Raw genomic sequence first — 22,878 nt, 5'->3', positions numbered from 1 at the left:
ATGTTCAGCATAAGCATATGTGTACGTATAATTTTGAAAGTCTTTTTTTTTTTTCCCCAGATCTTGCATTCAGAGTGCATTATTTACAGTGTATGTAACTCTGTTTTGTCTTGAAATTACTCAGAGATCTCAGTTTTATGCTTACTGTTGAATAAAGCAGCATGCCTAGTAGTACCTCTCTGCCCAGTAGAACAGAAATGTGCTTCTGTACACCAGAAAACTCATGTCCATAAGCTTTCGGCTTCTAGAGGCTAGAGTGCAGTTTGATTAAGTATTTTCAATGATTTTAATTCATGAAGAGACTCCACATGCAGGTAAACATTTCAGTGCTTGCACTCTGAAAACATGAGTGATAAAACTGAAAGCCTGTGATAGCATGAAGCTTTTGCTAATTTTAGTATAATAGCATTTCATTTTGATATTGTAAAGTATTAACAGTGAAACTGAATTCCTGGTTTAAATCTACTTTTTTGAAAACTGGGCAACCACTCCACATACAGAGCATTGAAACCTGAAGGAACTATTTACAAATCTCAGTGGGGAAGTAGAAGCACATTTTAGTTATGTCTGTTCTTCTTTCACTCCTGACTCAGGTCACTACTCAAACTGTGCAATATAACCCATACAAAACTACTTGGCTAGCATATATTCAGTAACACTAAGATGTTAATTTCGGTGAAAAGAGCAACATTCTCTTGTTTCTGGTGACAAACTACAGAGCAGCCTCTTTTATTGTTGAGCCTAAACATTCTACTGGCATCCTAACATTCTGTTATTTCTGAATTTTGGCACTGGGCACTTCCGAGTTAATAAGACAGGAATTGAACAAAAAGACAACAAAGAAAATATTTGTGAAATTAAGTTAAACTGCTTTTTCTCAGTCTATTTTTTAATGAAGAATAACATAATACATTTTGAAAACTCCTACCTGTCCATACTCTTCCAGATCTCCCTTGCCTTCTTCAAGTGTCACATAATCTCCAGTGGGTGTCCTATGCAACGACAGTCGGCCTTTCTTCGATCTTTTGTTCGGATCAGCAACCGGATCCTTGAAGACATTTACCTAAAATTAAAGAGTATTTTTTTTAAAGGAAAGGGTCTTTCTAGGGCATGTGTACCTAATACAGATGGTGGTAATGTAACAGGAAATCTCACAAAGGTTTTAAGCAGAGAGGCCTCTGTTTAAAACCTCATGGTATAGGTAGTAGACTTACCCCAAGACCGTTGGTCACCACATAACTACATTTGAAGGAACAGTTTAAAAGATCTCTGGTTAGCTTCTGCAACAAAGCTCCACCAGATCCAAAGGCAATATTCTCAATACTCCATTTATTCTTCTTCATTCCCTCCACAATCTAGTAAGAAAAAGAAAACTATAATGGAGCATACTTTTAGGCCATGCCAGTTTTCCATAAAAATATTACACTACTTAAACAAGATGCTTTTACAGACAATTAAACCAACTAACATTCAGTTTCCAGGAGTTATATGTAACAATTCTGTCAATACGTGGCATGCTGTTTGCATTTTTATTTGTGATTATAGCATGACATAATTACAGAAAGCTTTTGCTTTAAAACTCTTATGTTAGCATGTGCCCTTCCCAAACTCAAGTAGCACAGTAATGCAATGCCCCGACAATCAGAGCTCTGAAGAAAATTAAAGGCTTCATGGGAGTATTTCTGATTTCTCAGATTTATAGGAAGACCTCAAAGCACAGCATTTATACTGAAACAAAGCAGTCATCTTGCTCATCCTCTCCAGAAAATTATAACCCACTTTGACCAGTGACTTCAACAGAGCAGTTCTCCTGAAAATCACGTGAGCTGGAATTCAATTAGCAGTTTCAATGATGGGCAATGGGGATACATAAAGCTGCTCAAAAAGTGTGCTTTGCCACCTGCTCAGGCAGCACAGATCAATGTTAACTGCACTGCTATCAACAGTCAAATGAAAACTTACTATATCATTTCCTCCCACCATCATTCTATCCAGACAAACATGATATCCTTTAGCCTGGAGTAATGGTTGCCAGTTTAATCATGCTCATAAATGGCCAAGATTTGTTTCCTCAACCTGTTACCCTGAAATTATGCTTACAGCCCCAATAAGAGAGCGTTTCAACTCCTATCTCCTAACCATTTTACTAACAAAAGCGAGTGAAAAAACTTCAGAGTGGGTGAAACACCAAAATCACATCTATTCAGAAAAAAGGAAGGTAAGAAGCAGAATGGAATGGCATGATCTATGGGGAAGAGTGTAGAGATTTAAAAAATCAACATTGTCAGAAGTCTGGTAATCTTTTGTGTAGTCTCAACCGTCTGCATCAAAAATGAAATGCCAATTAACACTGAACAGGGCAGTTCCAGGAGCTACTGATGTCAAGCCACTTTTTTAAAGGGACACCTAAGGCAAAATTAAAGTTTCATGAGAAAAAAAGAAAAAGACAATTCCAAGTTCAGACAGTGGCAAATGGGTAGCTATTATAAACAAAAGAGCACACTAGTATGTTGTTTATCCTTTTAGTCACATGTAGTCTCTCTCTTCACAAGTACTCTTCAAAGCCTGAATGCCTGACAAGAGGCCAGCCAACAGGAGAGGTGGACTGCAGAGTCATAACTTTGAGAGCATGCTCTGAACACCTTCCCACTACATTTTTAGCAGAGATTTCCCCAGTGTAAATGTCATCTGAGAGTTTGCTTCATTCTAATTATACCAGATTACTCAGCCTCAACCAATGGGGCCAATTGAAACAAATCTCAGGCCCTACAACCAGGACTCTTGTTTAATGGAACCCTTTGGAAGCTTTTTATCTGGAACAAATACCACCTCAATAATGTGATAGCCCTGTGGATTTTAGCAGTAGTCACCAAATCCTTTCAGATAGTGACCATGCACAAAAGCAATATATAAATTCAGGTGATTAGGTTCTCCTGGAAGCAGTTAAAAGGCATACCCAGGAAGGAGAAAGAATTGAAATTCATTATATTCTCCCTTGAGCATCTCAGAAGTAACTGAAGATGACAAAAGAAAGCTAAGAAAAGGGATTTTGTATACCTTCTTCTTAAGTGTAAGGTCCAATAGTACTGTAAGAAGTCATACTTGACTGGGCCTGGATATGGACCTTATTTACCTTCACTGTTTTTTGAAAAGTCAAATGCAGGTTAACTCCACCTGGACTCTGATCAGTTTCTGTCCAGATACTGACCAAGCCTGAATGAATTCTGCTCCTATCTTCACTGAGTTATGTAGATCAGATCTAATACTGATCTTTTGACCATGCCTTCAAGATGTAGCACAAACTATCTGGTATCTGGTACAAACAACATCTTACCAAGGTGCATCATGCTTAACTTCATGTTCACTAATATTTGCAGGTAAACACATGCTAGTGAAAGTATAGCTAAGCTGGGCCATGACTGCTTAACCTTCTTGCTTGGGGGAAAAAAATGTCAACAGTCTTTCAGCAAGTGTTCCTGCTCTCATTTGTGTTCAGCTTGTGCCACAGGCACAACTCATCACTTACCTTGGGTGAAGAAATGCCTTCCACCTTTCCACCTGTCCCAAAGGATCTCCTTAGTCAGACATCTTTGGCTGACTGAGCGGTGGAAGGGAAGGGAAACTGAGACTAAGTTGAAAGGCAGCCCTGACCCTACCTACCAGTGACCCACAGCAGAATCCCAGATAACAGCTTCCTTTGTCATAGGGAAGAGGTGGCAAACAGCAGCAGTAATATGGAAGAAGAAAAAGGGGAGATCTGAAAGAACTGAAGCCAGCCCCAAAGGAAAACAATACAGAAAAATTTATTAGCTCACACTTTCAAACCTATACAGGAAGAACAGTTTAGGTAGTAAGGTTTTGACCAGCTTCCTCTGACCATTATGAGCATGATTAATATATTAATTGTGACTCCAGATTAAAGGATTTTCTGCATATAAAAATTTAAAGACATCTGGAAATTGAATGTTCAAAGAAAATCCTTTGAAAGTGTAGTATATTGTGGAGTTAGCAGATTGGAATGATTTTTAAAAGTGAAAATGCTAGAAGAAATTCAGAAAAGGTTCCTTACCTGTTCTACCAGCATCCCCTATTAAAACAAAGAATTTTAAAATCCAGTTTATACTCCAAGTTGTTTTCTATAATGTTGTTTCAGCTAGTTTGGATACTTAAAAGAGACTGACTTATCATTACAAGTTACTAATTCTAGATTTTTTTGTTGTACTCATTACCTTTCATCTGTATCTGTAGTTCATGCCTAGAACCTAAGACTGATATGATATGATTATATTAGAGTCCTCACTTGCATAGGCTATAGCCACAACAATATATTCATATTTGTTTTGAAAAAGATGAAGTATACTTTAGGGTTGGTTTGGGTTGGTTCTATATTGGTTTTTTGTTCTGGTTTTTGTTGTTGTTGTTTTGTTTTTAAATGTCAAACTATTACCCAGTCTTTCAAAAGTTAGCTTTGTAACCTTGGTTTTGTTAAAGTAAGAGGGATCAACAGACCCATTAAATTTAAACATGAGCAAAAGAAGGCCATAAGATCGCAGTCTTCTTAGGCAAACACCTTTCCTTTGGTCTTTTTCCAACTGTCTCTTTCCTTCCTACCTGCTTCACTCACCTCAAAACAACACATCATTTTCTCTCCTGTATTGAGCTGGTGAGTACTGGTCCCCCTTTTTTTTTTGGCCAATTTAATTCACTAAGTTACAAAACTGGTCACTTTTGGCTGATTTAGTTTGCTGCTATGTGTGGGGGTTAAATTAGTTTAATGATCAGTGGCTCAGTGACCAAAGCTGACATGATGTGCCCTGCAGGTCTGCAGTCTCAGGAGGAGATGAAAAGGCAGCCACTGGGCACAGGGAGTTCCATCTGCTCCCTGAGTCCTGCAGAACCGGATCTTCCACTTTCTTTTACTACACATTACAGGCAGACTTTTCCTTATGATCAGTTACCACTTGATAAGGAAAGTACATAAATAGGCAGATCATCTGAACAAAGAATTGCTTCTTCTGCCTGTTATCCTCTCCCATTCCCTGCTACAATTATTTTCCTGCTGTATTTAGGACTTGGAGAGCAGTGAAAGTTTTCCTCTAATGTAAAGACTTTACAAACTAGTTTTAATACTTTAATTACAATCAGTGCTATATGAGCATCATTGAATTTTGTCCACTATAACTTACAAAAAGCAACCTTCTGTTTTCCTCACAAGAAAAATTAATAGTTGCTGAGAACAAGCAGAAATTTACTAAAGAAAAAAAAAAGAGGGAGTTTCTATCTGTAGTGCCCAATGACAAGACTTTCCAGCTATTAACCTCTCATGCTTGTTAATATTACACACATTAGGACAGGTGTATGTTTGAAATGCTATGTGGAACAACAACAACAAAAAAGTAAAATAAAATTTAAAGAAAAGAAAAACTGTAGCACGTGACTGCACTACAGCTGGCGTATCAGGCAACAATCTCAGCATTAACTGCCCTCTAAGGACACAAATGACAAATTTGAATTCTGTTGCTGAGGTTTATATTATGTTCCCATGTTAGATAAGTTAGATACTTTCAGATCAACTAAAAACCAAGTCTGGTGTCTCTCTTACTCCTAATTTTGAGGAGCAGCAGAAGTCAACTTTGTTAAGAAGAATCCAAGGATTTGTTTATTTAGAAAGCTAAGACAAGCATCAATACAATCAAGTAAAATTGCTCTTAAATTTATTCAACTTATTTTTGCTTTTGAACTCTAATGAAGCTGAAGATGAATGTCCCAGGACAAACCTGATAAAGTCAAGTTCTCCTTTTATATGCCCCTTGTCACCTCTAGATATTCTAATTTGTACCTTTGTAGCCATGTTACAGTACTAGACTTCATCTAGTCAATAGTAGTTGCTTTATAACTAGTTTCAAGCATGCAGCATCTTCTAACTCATCAATTTTTGTCTTGATAAAATTGCACTTTTGATTCAGACTACAGTCTCACTGTTATACATATTTTCTGGGCTTTCAACAATCCTTATTCCACTAGTTGCCAAATTAATGAACTTGCCTCCCCTACCCTTGTTTTTAAAAAGTCTCATTTAACACCACATCTTCAAACTTTGGGTGCAAGCACACTTCAGATGGCACACAACCAATAAGCCAAACCAGATAATTACCACTACTGCTACAGCACAGCAATCATGCAGTGTACTTTAGATATCAATGAAAGGACCAAACACTGCCAGATTTGGATCTGAATTCGACTTGACAAGCAGGATGAAAGCAAACAAAAGGAGAGACAGTGGGAGGAGAAGGGTTACAACAGGGGGATTAGGAAATGCCTTTTAGGTATTTTTATGCATTTTAGTAATTCCCCAGGGAGCTTTAATGAATTTGTTTTACACATTAGGATATCACTGCCAATGTCCGGAACGAAGGGCAGGGTAGGGTCAGCAGAGAAGGTGCAATATATGACTAGCAACAACAGTCCAGAGTAAGTATCAACATTACTGGTGTCACTCTGACACATGAACAGGATCTCCTACCTCTTGCAAGGTGTTGATATCCACACCATCCCCTTGGATAACTCTGAGATACGGTGGTAGCAACTTGTAACCTTTTGAGTTCTCTGTAATGGGAAACTTCTTCCCTAAAATCTCTAAGACCTATTGAAAAAATAAGGGCGAGAGTTCAAAATAAAAACCTGCTGTTCCAATAAACACAATTTCTACATTTGAGTCATGCTCTGAAAAACAAAAAAATTCCATAAGTATATCCACATATCCTGCTCTTAATCTATTTACATAGGCACACAAACAAAAAGCATGGCAGCTATTGTGGGGGAAGCCATTAGATGAAGGCAGTCACAGACCATATGGCCTTTATGAACTTGTACCTGAGAGCTAATCAGAATCAATGCTTCCCTCCTTTCTCTTTGGTTGCTGTGAATTTTTGCTATTAACTGTGTCAACTGAAGATTCTACTCTTCTTTTTACCTTTCAAGATGGTGAATGAGGCTTTCAGTTTCCTGCAATTTTGTTAGCCACCAATAATTAAAATGAAACACTTTAGTTAAGAGTTTTTCTCACCAGATCTGACAAATATTATTTAATATATTTGCATTATCTCACTTGTCCCAAAGGAAAAAAACCAAAACCACAAAGTGTAAAAACTGGATCTAATTTGACTAGAGTTAAAAAGTCAGTAAAATCTCTCCTACTTATTAAAAAAGTGCTAAAATCTACAGTTGTAAGGCAAGAAGCATTTTTCACCTTTGAGTCAGGTGCCGCTGACTTAAATGCACATCTCACAAAAGGGAGAAGAGTGCTAAACTTGTATTTGTAGCATAAAACAGTGAATTGCATTAATATAGGATACCAAGATACCTAAAGTTGGTGGCAAGATGTCTTATTCACTTGGAATTTATTAATGCTCCAGTTGTTTCCCATTTTATTTCTTGTTAAATGATGAAAGATCTCTCCTTATAGAAACATTTGTGCATCATTAGACCAATAAAACTGTTTGCTGTTGTAAACACTTCAAGAGTAGTATGCAAGAATGGGTTTGACAAAAAAGATTAAATTCTTCAGACTGCAAAAGCTTCTGTATCTATATTGAGATGAGGTAAACACCCACATTTTTCATAGATTCAGATCATCCAGCATCAACTATATGCTGTGCATACCAAGTTCACATTATGTTTCCTGTGTTAGCCAGTCATTAGAAAACCATTTCCCTTCCCAATCTCATATACAAACAACTTCAAGAAAGGATTACCTTTAAAACAGTGTCGAGGGGGTTCCCAGAATCTGGTCTAATTATCAGTGGTGCCTCTGGACTTCTGGCTTCAATTATATGTCTTAAGTCATCGCCCCATATTTTTTCACAAGCATTGAAAATGTCATAGCTGTCACTAACCACAGATACAGGCACTGAAGAAAACTGTGTCACTATGTGTTCAAAAGCATCTTTTTCATGATCTTTTCCCCAGGCTGTTATGGTACTGTAAAGTCAATTGAAAAATCCATGTTAGAGAAGCATTTATATGTTAAATCAACAAATCCTGTATTTCCTATCAGGAACAGCCCAATATAGCAACAGGAAATATGAAAACAAGACAGCATAAACTCTCCTTATCAGTTTTGTGTTGCATGTAGAGTAAATATAATATGTACTGAATAAACAGTACTCTGACCTTTGACAACTCAGACAAACACTGGAAACATGAAGCTTCTTTCAAGCGTAAAAGGCAATCAATTTATTTATTTATTTAGCATTTGTGAGAGTTTCTCTTTTAAATGTGAAATTTAAGCAGGGAACTACAGATGCAAGACCGGGACATCTGTGTTGGCAACTTCAGGCTACAAAGTGGGAAGTAGAAAACTATAAGCAGATGTTAGAAAAATCTTGGAAGAAAACACAATTTATATTCTTTTTTAATAGTCATTCATTGTTATGCTTACTCACACAAACATTCTTCTAGAGGAACCTCTGGGCATTACCCTTGATACAAGGATACAAGCAAGCACATAAAACAGTTGCTAAGAGAGGAAATAAGTTACTGAATGCCAGTTGATCTGCAGTAGTTGTCCTGTATGTTTTGACTGTCAGTAGTAACTTGTGTGTGAACACCTGAAAACTCATGCAAAGCACAGCTGTGCAGTCAGAGCCAGTGGCCACTGCACCTTTACCATGAAATCCTGGCATTAACTTCTGTGAGGACAGAAGCCCCAGATCACAGCAGTTTAGAGACAAAACAAAATTAATTTCCAAGAGGCTGGGACAGTCTGATGACCTACCGTGGAGGCATGCCAAAGGCTAGCACCACACTCACAGGCACTGCACCCCTTTTTGTCTATTAACTTGGGAAGGGTGACTGCAGCCTGCCCTTAGCAATGCAAACTTTCAATAGTATAGTTTAAGCTGTCTGCTGTCATACCACCACTTCAATATGCTATGCAAAGGGTGCCTGCTTTTTTTTTGACTACCTGTGTTTGCTTTCATTAAAACTTGTAGAGTTGCTTGGTCCATCATGTTTGGATTTAACTGCAGTACTAGGCTAAGCTAAAAGAAGATGCTTCTACTGATCAGATGTTTTAGAGCATCACTAGGGCAACGGTGCAGAAAATTATATGAAGCAGTGTTCATTCAATGATGATAACCACCCTATTATAACTTTTTCATGTAACCCTTCCCATTGTCCATTCTGCAATTTTATGTGAAAAAATATTCACCATTCTAAAGCACTAGATTTTGTATTCTAAGAAAAAAGCTCCTGTCCCTTGCTTTATATTCTGCATATTTCAATATGCAGACATGCAAGTGAAATCCAAGGACTTGCATTCACTCCTGACCTCGAACAGGATTCAGATATAGAAAATAAGACCTCTTAATCTCAAAAGCCTGTTTGAGATCTGTTCCTTACTCTCAAAAACTCAATTATTTGTGAGAGATCAAGGATTTACCATTCACTGGCTGAAACAGTTTTGATGATGGGAAGCTTTAGAGCAATTGCCTCTTCTGGAGAGAGAACAGAATCTGGGAGAGTCCAGAACTGCAATTTACATGTTTTTTCATTTTCAGTCTTATGTCTAAAACAGCATTTAAAGTTCATAGGATCAGTCTTCAATATGTACTTTTTCCTGTAAACCTTCAAGTCCATTCTAAAAAATGCAAATTTACTTAAATGCTGGTAAAAGGGTTACAGTTAAAAATGGTTAAAACATGTATAGTTACAAACAACCACATTACTGTTATGTCCATAGTACAGGGGCATCAGTATTGAACTTCAGCCTCAACAGGTGGATCAGTCATGGACAACACAGCGTAAGTGGAACAGCTTAACTCTTACCCATCTTTGTATGCAGAAAAAAATTACATTTTGTGAAACTACTTTAAAAAAGGCTTTAATAGCCCAGTATCTTACCTGTGTTCAGCAGCTGGAACAGAGTATCCTGGAACCGGATCTTTTGTACCATAGTACTTTTTAATTAATGCAATTCCTGCTACAGTGTCTGTTCCTTTGAAATTCACCAAATGAGCTGAAGCTCCTATTCCTGCAGTCTAAAAAAGAGGGACTTTCAGTTGCCACACCAAATACAGAAGGCTATAGCCAGTCACCACCTACCAGTGGTTTGTAACAGCAAAACTCTTGACTGAGAACCTATTCAACCAATACCCTCTTCATGCATTTACATGTAGAAGCTTCCACATAGAAAAGAAACCTCTCCAAGTCTAGTGCTCACAGTTCAGACACACACCCTCCACACCCAACTCAGATCTCCCCCCTCCTCCACCTAAGTCCAAACACAGTGCCCTATGCATTCACAATTTCACTGCTGAACAGGGATACAGCTCTTAACAGATACATCCTACAGTGCTTTATAGCTAAGAACAACTCGACTGCTCAGATCATTAGACAAATAGTATTACCTCTTGAGAGGAAACTCCTCTGTAGCCAAAGTCATGCAGTTTATACTCCAGTCCTTCTAAGCTGCCAGAAGTCTCTAGCAAATATTTGGCCAAAATCTTCTTCTGCTCTCTAGAGTTTGTAGCCACTGTGATTGGATACCACGACTGCACAAGAATAGTCTAAAACAAACCCCATCACATTATTAGGTGTATGTTTGCTTAGGACTTCTCTCTTGGCATTTAATCAGGCATAAAAAGGTCTATTTATTTCCATTACTCATTCAGAAAGTACTGATGTCTCCAATAGTTTGCTTTAGGACTAAAGTAATTAGCACAAGGAAAGCCAGGAACTGACCATCTTCAGAGTTACCACTGCCAAGTCACAGACACACAATTTCCCCCACCCTTCTTTCCTTGTGGATAAAAGTACTGTTGTATATTTCCTATAAAATTATTACACTCTCTTGCCAGGTAAGGGAAAAAACTCTATGTAAGAGCAGTAAAAAAAGAATTCAAGCTTACTGAAAGCAGAAATGAAAGACACCAGAGATTCCCCTTAAACCAATAAGGGGTTCAACCTGTAGTTTAAGTGCATTAATATTTACTTAGAAAAAACATTAACTTTCCAAACTGACCTCAATCCAATTTGTGAGCCAGTAGCACTCTGGATCTGTGTTTTCTACTGTGAAAAGAACATTTCCTCTAGGAATTACAGAGCCCTCAGGAACAGCCTTTATTTCTATAGGAAGATGACCATCGTATTTCTGTGTAAGAAACAGTAATATTGTTAGACAACACGAAAGGTTAGGACCTGCTTCTCTTTTTTTTCAATTCAATGGGTAAAAGCTGGGCTATTGATATCCCAGTTAATTGATAAAGCTTTTTTGTTCATTTTTTTCAATGCTATAAATAATTTGGTTTGCATATCTATCAGCTTAAATGAATTAAAAAATCCATCAAAAAGGAAGAAAATCCTGTAACCTCAAAAATAGTCTCTTTATCAAACCAAATTATGGTTATCAGGTGTATTTCTTGCACAGATTGAATCAGGAAGTCTTAAATAATCTATAAAAACACTTAGTTTCTACCCACAGAACAAGGAATATTTGCTATTCAGTTTTCTTCAGTGCTTTCATATGAAGTAAGCTAAAAAAAGTTAAGCTATTATGTAGCTTTTTTAAAAATTTAAAAAAAAAAAATTTCTTGTTTTGCTTAGTTGTGTGCTTCATTAATTTATTAGAATAGGATCAATTCAATATCTATTTTAAAGAATATTCTATCATATGTTATCCACTAAACATGAAATTTCATCTTCAAGTGTCATTCTTTTGTCAAATTCAGTCTTTCATCTCTGAAATAAACCTGTGAAATATGCTTCTTGAAAAAGAGTGAGTTGCAAACAAACTCTGAAAGTTAGCTTTTTGAAACAGCTCTACAAGCAAAACTGATGATTAAATTATTTTGTATATTAATAGTTTTGACAGAAAGCTTCTCCTGAGATATTCAATAAAAGCAACAAAAATTGCATTAATTCAGAGAAATTCAGGTTCATAAGTAGTATCAAAATATATTTCTCCAGTGCCCAAGTATATTTCTCCAGTCTGCCATATCAGAAGTCTCTTCTAACCTACAGTTAAAAATTTCTTCCTAAGTCTAATATGCTAAAGCAAACTGTGTTTAATTTCCTTACAGAGCTGAGTTATCAGACTTGGAGATGACTGTTCTGGATTAAAAAGCAGACAATGAAGCCTTTAAAAAGGCTCACAATAATTTCCTACTGATTCAATGAGATCAAAATATACTTAAGAGAAAAAACAAACAGATTTCAAAGTTGTTACAGGTGGTGACTTTTTCCATGAAAAAAGCAATACAGTCATCATAAAGTGCTATATTATAGCCCCTTACAAAAAGTTTAGGTACAATCAACTTGCACAATTCAGGGCTTAAGTCTCTATCACTTGTCACCTATTCCAGCCTTTACACCACCCCTTGGTTCTTCAGGCATATCAGTATTTACTCATCTTTTAAAAAATTCATGCATGTACATCTCAAATTCATTTTGGCACTTTACTCATTCAGCCATTGCTCCCTCCACTTGACTCAACACTACACATTAGGTAGCAGAGCCAGAAAGCAGACAGTGGTAGGTAGGTATGTGAATATACACAGGAATTTAGGCAGCAGAAGCAGGGATTCTTTGTGCACATAAAAGCAATCAAAGACCAAAAGGTTACTTTCACTTCCAGTTTGAGAGCCAATTGTAACAAGAAAATCTGACAAAGGAATAAACCAATGCACATAGGAGGTATGGCAAGATTATTTTTACTAAACCAAAAGCACACACTGAAAGGGAATTAGTTAAAGCACATTTGTCCTGGTTTGGGCCAGGATAAAGGTGATTTTCTGTCTTGTACTTTTGCTTTTAGCTAAGTCTCTTGTAAGTAGTTGCACTTGCTGAAATTAACAGCAAGTTTCTCAGACAGTGTGTGTTTCTAGGACTGATAACACTTGATGTTTATAGTTACTGCTAGAGACTGGTGTGCAGAGCCAAGGACACTGCTCAGCTCTGAGGAAAACATAAAGAGGTCCCACCTGCATCCCTCCTTTGGGGAGGAACGGACAAGATAGATGCCAGAATTGACCAAACAGAGTATTCCATCCCATACACGTCATCCTCAGTATAAATTTGAGGGATCACGAGGGCCAAGCCAGATTTCCTGATTTCCAGCTTCCGGCTGCCTGCCCTTCCTGTGGATTCTCCATCCCTGGAGATATTTAAAAAGAGACTGGATGTGGCACTCAGTGCCATGGTGTGGTAACTGCAGCAGTAGTGGATCAAGGGTTGGACTTGATGATCTCTGAGGTCCCTTCCAACCCAGCCAATTCTATGGTTCTATGGTTCCTGCTTCCCTTTCCTTCACCCCGGCACCCTGGAAGGATCCCATCCATTCGTCTGCCTGTGCTCCTGATCCGTGCCAGCCCATATCTGTGTGTTCCTGCCTCCAGTTCCCAACTGCTGCCGACTCCAGGAGTCCAGCCTGGACTTTCCCAGGGCTGCCCTGCAGCCTCGGTGGTGACGTGAGAGCTATTGGGGGGAAGGGGGGAGGAATGTGGTATCCATTTTCCTGTATATTTGTATATATTTATTAATTTTTCCTATTTATCATTACTGTTTCATTAAAGTTGTGTAGTTTAGTTTCCAACCCATAAGTCTCTCTCCCTTATTCTCTCTCCTTTCTTATCAGGGAGGAGAGAGAGATTAATAGAGAGCGTCTGTTACTCGGTTTAATTGCCGGGCCAGTGTTAAACCCTGACAACATTAAAAGTCAGTGTGGACAGGCATGAAACATTCAAAGTGTTATTACTCAGCTCTGCCAAAGAGGGAAAAAGGTTACTGTAAATACAGATGAGAGCAGTTGACAATGCAGAGTGTATCTTCAGCATAAATATGGATTGAATTCACATCTGTAGTTATTTAAAACAGACGCAGATCCTCTACAAACCTCTCTGCAACTCCCTGTTAGAAAACAGTAGTTTTATTTACCTCGCTGCCCTTTGCAGCTTTTACTCGAAACTCACTTTTCTCTTGCATAACTTAGAGTCTATCCTGGTTGCAAGATGACATCCAGGTTTATTCAGACAGATGCCACCTCAAAATACATACAATCAGGATATCCAGAGAAAATGAACTAAAGAGAACTAAAGAACTTAAAGAGCAAAAATTTGTGTTTTCAAATGCCAAAATATCCATTTACTAGAACCCACAGTGAAACTTAGCATTTAATTAATGTGCACAGACTAGAACAGTTCTGATGAATGCTATGAGTCTGAATCTGCTGCTTTTACAGAGAATTGATGTTTGCAACTACTTGAAGACTGACACCTTTTTAAACAAAAGGAAAAGAGGATAATTGTGGAAAGACGTAATTTGATGGGATTCGTGTGTGCTCAAGTCTTGCATTCCATAATAAAGTTATACTTAAATTTTAGAAAATTTTAGGAAAAAAATGAACAAAATGTGTTTTCTGGAACTATTTGCACAAGCAAGAAGTTGTAATACTTTCTGTATTAGAAAAACAAGGTTACTATTAGTCACAAAAGCAATGTAAATGATGCAAGCAACCACTAAGCACTGTATTAGATATGGAGACTTGCCAACAAGCCCCCACTTCCAGTATCTGGCTGATAGCAGACATAAATCCTTGTTACCTACCTGCAAAGCCATATTTAGCATCTGAAAGGATGAAAATTACTTTTCTCTAAGGAATTACAATTATATGATTATTCTTTGACAACTGCTACTCTCCATATCCTAAACATAAAAAGCTATATTTATACAGCCTTTACTATCACGGTTAAAAGGAGAGATTGCTGTATTTATTCTACAGTTGATTCATAAATCCTTCAAGATTATCTCATACTATTTTCATCAATTTTTACCTCCAGAATATAGTTCCATCCCTTTTCGTTGAAGACATCATCTTGAAAATGCTCCCTATATACTTCTTTGGCTTCCTTGATTTTCTCTTTGGTCACCACTTTACCTATGGTTTCAGAAGCAGGTGAAAGCTTAGAACTCAATTTATAAAACGAATAAAAACAGGTTCAGACACAGAAAAGTCACTTTGCCTACAACAAAGATGTGGAAAATTTGCCAGATACAGTATACTAGCTATGTTAAAACAAGATTTTACTTTCATTTGTCATATAGGTTAAGATGCTCAAGAACCAACAGGATTATAACTGGCAGGTCACTCAGAAAAAATTTGAGATTATTACTCTTTTATGATAGTCAATAACCAGTCAAGGGTTTCAGTAGTAGTGCTTTTCCCAGAGGACTGTGATGACTGAGCATGCAGGCACGTGTAGTTAAGATTTAACCAGCCCAGCACAAGGGTTAAACTATGCTGCTCCAGAGACAATCCTGCAGAGTAGCCTTACAATCAGTCTTTCATTAACCACTTCTGCAATACAAACTGACACCTAACCCGATATTTGAACAAGCACTGCTACTGCTTTAGGAGCAGTCATCTGCTGGAAATGTAGGAGAAGAAATCTCAGATCACAAGAGAGAAAAGAAACAAAATTATCAAGTGCTTAAATGATACTGGAATTCCAGTCTTTGGTGGAATTGGCAGAGATATTTATGGATTCTGGATCAAGACAAAGATGCATAAACTATGTGCCTAAAGGTTTCCATCAGAGTCTTGGCAGAAGGCAACTTGCATTCAGGTGAGAACAGGTGATATTTTCATGTAATGCTAAAAAGCAAACAGAATGCTAAGTGGCACTAAGGACTTTTCATCTGTTACTCTTAAAGTTGTCAGAATTGAAAACACTTTCACATGTAGCTGCCATATTCAGTTGCCGCCAGCTTAGATCACTAAAATATAAGGGAAATTAAAACCATTATTAGTTTACGCAGTAAATAAACCAGAAAATACAGACTAAAATTTATGCTCAGAACATGAAATGCATTTTCCATTAAATCTTCTATCTTCTTGTGATTCTATGCACAATCTTAGCCTATTTTCATTGATTTCAATCTAGCCTGCTCAACACCTCTTCATTTTTAATAAAGCATTGGTATAAATATACATAGTAGAGAGGTGTCTGAACAAAGAAGTAAATACCATTTTATGAGTGGACATCTCATTTTCAGAACCACATAAATAAGCTCTTACACATGTCACTGCCTACACTATATTAAGATAGTGTATTTATTTCCATTAGAATTGTTTCAACTATAAGACTCTACATACTTGAAAAATGAAGATGTTTAATTACAGACAAAGTTGTACTGGAATTTGAGACAATTACCTTTTAAGTATTTATTCAGAATGTACTGCAAACCATAAAAAACAGTTTCTTCATATTTCACTTTCCTTAATTTGGAATTTTCAGTCTTCTTTTCACGACATTCAAAGTAGGAATATACTTTGCTTGTATTAGGTGGGTATTGCTTGTAGTGTGTAACCTACATTAAGAAAAACTTCAGTAAGAGCTCAAAACATCACTACAAAACACAAGAGAAATCACATTTATACATTGAAGCTTAGAGTAACTCCCAACCCTTCTGGACTGTTTATCCATTCACATTCTGTGCAGCACTATTTAGGGTATTTCCCCTTTCCAAGAAGCTTTCAATTTTCTTAAACTGAATTTGAAAGGCTGCCTTCCTTATCTTAGTCTTTGCTTCTGTGTCAACCCTTTCCCTCTACAGTACTCTTCACTGTCAGCCCTTCCACTCCCCTGATGATTTTGCTTTGATTAACAGGGACAGGCACTGGATGGTATTTCAGGAGCACTGCTGAGCACCAACATGCCAGGTCACTTCTCCTTTTCCCACGCTTTGGCCAAGCATAGCAGCTACAGGAAGCACAATGCTGTCTGCCACTCCCAAAGCAGAGGCACCTGCTGTATTTGACTGAAGTTTGAAGGCTGTTTCACTCAGAATGCTCCACTGCATTTTTTGGTTCTCCTATACCAGCACAAGGCTGTTGTGGTTGTGATACTAATGCTGCACAGAAGCATTCAAATAACTAAAATTTGTATCTTTCCATTATCTTCGGAGAAGTTAAGCTTAATTAAAACAAACAAACAAACAAAAAAGCAAGCTTGTGATTGCAAGTTTTCTGCCTTTACTTAACACAAGGCACTGCAACACATGCATTTGATGGAGAACAAACCTATTTTGTTCCAATTCCACAACTACTCAAAAGCAGAACGTTTAATAGTAACAAGTTTAGATCCAAAACCAAAACTGGCCTTTTAGATTTAGTTCTAGCTATTAAGAAATGTCTCACTCCACAAATTGTAATACATTCTTTCCTAGTTCTACACAGAACTTCCAAAAAAGTAAATCTCAGTGCCAGCTCACAGAAGACTTTCTTCAGGATATCATCATGCTTAAAGGAATAAAAAAATCTAAAAGAAACAAAATAAAACATGCAACCTTCATAAGCCACCACCCTCCTACTGTTAAATGATCAAAACCAATCAGTCTGACACATCTTTCTAACTAATGGCAACACATTTACACATATAATCACATTACATAATATTGTACCAAATGGACTCCAAGAGAAAGAGCATGTAAAAAATCATTAGAAAGTTCATTGATTGTAAGGCACAGAGATTAGAAGCTCCTTGCTTCACACTGTGGCCACTTAAAAAAGTTACAGCAGCTCTATGAAAAAATTCTCTTTATATGGCTGGGACTGGACTTCAGGTTGATGTTTCATTATGAATTCATTATATGACCTGAGAACTCCGTTTAGCTTTATTTCCATTCTTCATCCTATTGGCATGCTACAGCTTCATGATTTCAGTGCAATTGCTCAACACAGAACCCTTTCTCTTAAGGTGTACATAGCTGGATATCCTGGGAACAATTCCCCAAACAACTGTCTGAATTCCTTGTGACAAGCTCTAGAGCAGAGCAGTGTAATGCTATTCACAACAGCTCTAACAAAACAAACTACATCCGCATGAGACTGCCTACTCAGGAACTTATTAACCACTGGCTGGTTGCTGAAGTCAACACCTACATTATAATGAAAGTTTGTGTGATCTTGGGCCATGATCTTTAAAGCAATATTTGACTTTTGCAGTTCAAAGGCATCTTCTACAGCTCAGTGCTTCCATCTATCAAATGGGTACAGGACCAAATTAGCTTAATGTGTAGAGTGCAAACTGAGCTGGTGTGGACTTTTCCTATTGCATTTAAATACCTGGGGTTTTTTAGGGACTTCCCATTTTAGCTCTGCTTTGAAACATGATCACAAAACATGGTGGTCTGGCTGCAAATCAGAACTGGAGGGCTGAAACCAAGGTGGTTCACATGTTAAAATCTATTTGAACAGCAAAAAACACATATCAGGCAACTAAGGTTTTACATCTAAACAAACTTTTAATCTGCAATTTTAAATAAACTGTGCTTCTTAAGACATTCCATTTTATCTATAAAGATGAAATCTGTGTATCTGCAAAGCTTCTCACATACTCAGTATTTAAGAAAAAAATCACAATATTAAAGTACGACTCTTTCCAAGCACTGCTTACTCCAGGTATACTGTACAGGTATGTGAGAAGTTAAGCACAAGACCTATACCCCCCCTTGTTCACTTATCTGGCCATCTGTTTGGCCTCCCAGTTTTTAGGAGGGCACCATACCTAGCAGTAGCATCTGCCCACAAGATAGCAAGGCAGCTCTGACTGTTAGCTGGCATTTCTGGACTACTAGGACATGAGAAATTAATACCCATCCACCACAGCAATGATAAGGAGGTTTGGCAAGTAGTGAAATGCCTGGTGGTAAAAAAAAAAATTGTCAGAAAAAGGATCAGGCTCTAGGGAGTAGGAACAGTTCACAGAAGACACAAAGAATGCCACCAAACACAAACAAACAAACAAATCAACCAACCAAACAAAAAAAACCCACTACAACACTAAGAGGCACTGAGACAATTAAAACTATGCTTCAAGAAATGCCTGTATTTTCCTTGCTTTCAGCTGAAGTTTTACATCTTTCTGCTTTCTAAAGAAGAGCAGAAAGAACAACCAGTTATGATGTACAATATTTGAAATGTGTCCTATGTGACTTGAAGATTGAGACAGTATTGATAAATCTATGCTCTCAGTTAGGGGATGGATGACAGAAGCAGGACTTGAACAGATGGGCTCTTGAAAAGCAGAAATGGCTACCATCAAAAGGAAACCCTTTCTCTACAGAAAAAACCAAACCAGCAAACAAAACAAAACAACAACAAAAAACCCCAAGCACAACAAAAAAAACCAAAACAACTCCAACTACACTAAACCAAACCAAAACCAAACAAAAACAAACAAACAAAAAACCTACAAAAAAAAGAAGCCAGCCCCAAACCCAAACTAAAGCCCCTGCTGGGCTTAAGATACCCTTACAAGAAAACAAAATCCAAAAATATCTTCAAAGGGCTTTTGATATTCAGTTCAAAGACTGTGGTTTAGGTTTTGTCTATACAAAACCTAACACAAACAGCCCCTCAGAACAACAATCTACAACAAGGTTTTGTACTTTGAATGAAATAGAACACTTTTATTTCTTATTAAACTTAGTAAAAATAAAGGTATATTCTGCACAAATAATATCTCCACAAAAAACTATATCTACTAACTAAATCAAGTCAGCCATTTGAGTAAAACTACAAAGTACAAATTGGATTTAGATCAGACAACATCCAAAAAGCATCCCAAACATTAAGAGTTAAATATTAAGAAAAAGGAATTAACAGATATCAATCATAAAACAGGGATGACTAGGTAAAGGCTACATTTTTACAGGCTGGATAAGAAAGCATTTGACATAAAACACAAATAATGTTATAACCTACAAGTTTTGTTATACAAGAGATTGCAGTGAAACAGACTCTAAAAGGTTAAGTCTGTATAATTCAGCCATTTGATAATATGAGAAAATTGGGTCTGATATGAGTAGAGAAATCAGGCGTGGCCAAATTCCCCATCAGTGGTTTACTCCTGGTGCTCAGCTAGGTCAGATGGGTGCTAACATGAGCCAACAGAATGATGCTTCTAAGCCCTGCTTCCAGGGAAGAAAGAACCAGCCAGGTATCTAGCCAGCAGGAACTTGCCCATAAAGAGATGATACCAGTTTAGCTAAGACTGTTTTTAAACTTCCTTAAGTTATTTTGAAAAATCTTTAGTACAAACCAGCAACAACCCAGCCATTGAACTCCTGGCACTGCATAGTCAGAAACACGAAGATCAGAGGGACAGGTGGAAGACAAACCAGCAGAAGCACAGCCCTGGAAGCTGGCAGCTCTGCCACTCAGCCAGGGCACTTCAGGTCTGCAGCAAGCAACTCAGGCCCAAGGTATGGGCTGTTCCATGTGCTGCAATCCTTGTACACTGAAGCAGGATATATTCTTTCCAGTGGAGGTGAAAATCAAGCGTAGCCTGTGTTGTGGTTTAACCCAGCAGGGAGCTGAACAACACAGCCGTTTGCTCACTCCCCTGCAGTGGGATGGGGGAGAGAATTGGAAAAAATGATAAAACTCTTGGGTTGAGATAAAGACAATTTAATATGACAGAAGAGGAAGGAAAAATGATAATAATGATAAAAGAACAGACAAAAAAAGTGATGCGCAATGCAATTGCTCACCATGAAGTGACCAATGCCCAGCCAGTCCCCAGCAGCTGCTGCCACTACCTGGTCAACTCCCCCCAGTTTTATTGTTCAGCATGTCCCATATGATGTCATATGGAAAGGAACAGCCCTTTGGCCAGCTGGGGCCAGCTGTCCTGGATATGCCCCCTCCAGCTCTTGTGCACCCGCAGCCTCTTCACTGTCAGGGAACTGTGAGATCCTGAGAATCCCTGACTAAGTGTTGGCACTGCTGGAAACAACTGGAACATCAGGGTGTTATCAACATCCCCCTCAACCTGAATCCAAACCACCTTCTTATGATACCATCTACTAGGATGAAAATTAACAGCCAAAACCAGGACAGACTTTCATGTGACAAGCACGGTGCTGAAAGAGATATTTGGAGGATCCTCCTGCCCATGCCCAAATCACCAGTTTAGATTTTATTGCAATGGTGCTTCTGACATTTACACTGGGGTGACTTCAGCAAAGCACCTCTATGATCACCTTTAGTTACAGCACTATATGTTAGTTGAAAATTTTGTGGAAATGGGCCATGATTTGAAACGCTGCTTTAGTTAAACCTCTCTGAGGTTTAACCAACAGAGCAGTCACACCACACTGGGACTATACATAGTTAACAGTAACTATAAAGGATCACTGATCCTCTTCAGGAGAAAAAAAATCCACAACAGTAACCAGCAGTTATATTCAACACGGATGCTTTTGTAGCTTCCGATGCTATCACGAAGGAAAGAAAGCAAAGGTACACAACAAAAAAAAAAAAAAGTGGAAATGAAAACCAAACTAAAGTCTGTGCTGCTGAATGATAAGCTTATTGAACACAAGAGGAAATCTCAGGAGGATCAGTCTTTAATAACTCAACAAAAAGGGCATCCAACAACAGCACATATGTGTAAGACACTTGAAGTGAGGTGAAAAAAAAAAAAAAATCTTATAGTCAAGTACAGTCTTACTGTTTTGGTTATATATGAGCTTCCAGTCATCATAAGGCAGTAGCCTTAGAGAGACTACAGAGCCCTTATTTAAAATGCAGAAGCAAAGCAAATACAGATTAAGACCTAATGTGAGACTATTGAGAGGTATCTGCTTTTATAAAACTCGAGGGATAAACTCATGCAGGCTATAACCGAAGGCTGATCTTCTACCACTTTTAATGTATCTGTATTCTAGTTCATTCATAGAATCACAGAGTGTTAGGGGTTGGAAATCTCAAAAGATCATAGAGTCCCCAGTCCACCACCTCTTGCATGTATTGAAAAACAAAAAGAAAACAGATGAGGAGGGGGAAAAAAAATAAATTGAGATCAGTCACAGAATCACAGAATATTAGGGGTTGGAAAAGACCTTGAAAGATCGTAGACTTCATTCCTCCTGACAGAGTGGGGTCACATAGTGTAGGTCTCACAGAAACACATCCAGGAGGGTTCTGAATGTCTCCACCTCACTGGGCAGCCTGTTCCAGTGTTCTGTCACCCTCACAGGGAAAAAGCTTTTTCTTATGTTTACGTGGAACCTCCTATGCTCCAACTTGTATCCATTACCCCTTGTCCTATCATTGATTCTCACTGAGAGGAGCCTGGCTCCATCCTTCTGACACTTGCCCTTTACATATTTATAAACATTAATGAGTCTCCTCCAAGCTAAAGAGACCCAGCTTCCTCAGGCCTCCAGCTACACTCTGTCCCATTGACCACAACTCCCTGACTTCTTTCCTTTAACCAGTTCACAATCCACCTCAGTACCCAATCATCCAGACCACATTTCCTCAGTTTAGCTGCGAGGATGCTGTGGGAGACGGTGTCAAATGCTTTACTGGAATCAAGATAAACCACATCCACTGCACTACCATCATCTATCCATCTGGTCATGTCCTCATAAAAGGCTATCAGGTTGGTTAAATATGACTTCCCCTTGGTAAAACCATGCTGAATGCTCCTAATGACCCTCTTGTCCTTGATATGCCTGAACACAGCACTGAGGGTAAGTTTTCCATCACCTTTCCAGGGATGGAGGTGAGACTCACTATAGTTACCCAGGTCCCCCTTCTTACCCTTTTTAAAGACTGGAATGACATTTGCTTTCCTCAGTGCTAAGAAAACTAAGGAGAACACATGCAAGCAGCTGAATTCCTATGGAAGCTGTACATCATCAGCAGAGAAGCTACAAGTGACCATGTCAACATTAATTTAATAAAAAAACCCCAACACAATTTCAAGTATAAGGATGAGAACTGAATGTATTCTAAACAGCCCAGAGAAAATACAAAGTTTAAAAAAGGTAAAACTTTACAGCAGGTTTCTTTTCCACTAAAGTTTTCTG

General features: G+C 38.0%; 1 protein-coding gene across 2 annotated transcripts in view; it reads right to left on the bottom strand.

Moving 5' to 3' along the window:
* The window catches only part of NAMPT (nicotinamide phosphoribosyltransferase), a 31,452-nt gene that overhangs the window by 3,725 nt on the left and 4,849 nt on the right, over positions 1–22,878 (bottom strand). The window contains exons 2-11 of one of the 2 annotated variants that reach the window (XM_071733935.1): positions 16,209–16,365; positions 14,829–14,932; positions 11,024–11,152; positions 10,410–10,568; positions 9,904–10,040; positions 7,755–7,980; positions 6,524–6,643; positions 4,070–4,087; positions 1,215–1,355; positions 929–1,063 (exon numbers count right to left, since the gene is read on the bottom strand). In XM_071733935.1, the coding sequence (XP_071590036.1) occupies positions 929–1,063; positions 1,215–1,355; positions 4,070–4,087; positions 6,524–6,643; positions 7,755–7,980; positions 9,904–10,040; positions 10,410–10,568; positions 11,024–11,152; positions 14,829–14,932; positions 16,209–16,365 (1,326 nt within the window). The remainder of the gene's footprint in view (positions 1–928; positions 1,064–1,214; positions 1,356–4,069; positions 4,088–6,523; positions 6,644–7,754; positions 7,981–9,903; positions 10,041–10,409; positions 10,569–11,023; positions 11,153–14,828; positions 14,933–16,208; positions 16,366–22,878) is intronic. The other variant, XM_071733936.1, reaches the window with a different exon arrangement.

The sequence above is a fragment of the Heliangelus exortis genome, chromosome 1 (assembly GCF_036169615.1).
Source record: "Heliangelus exortis chromosome 1, bHelExo1.hap1, whole genome shotgun sequence".
Lineage (NCBI taxonomy): Eukaryota > Metazoa > Chordata > Aves > Apodiformes > Trochilidae > Heliangelus > Heliangelus exortis.
The sequence above is the reverse complement of the archived record's forward strand: the minus strand, read 5'-3'. Positions and strand labels throughout refer to the sequence as shown.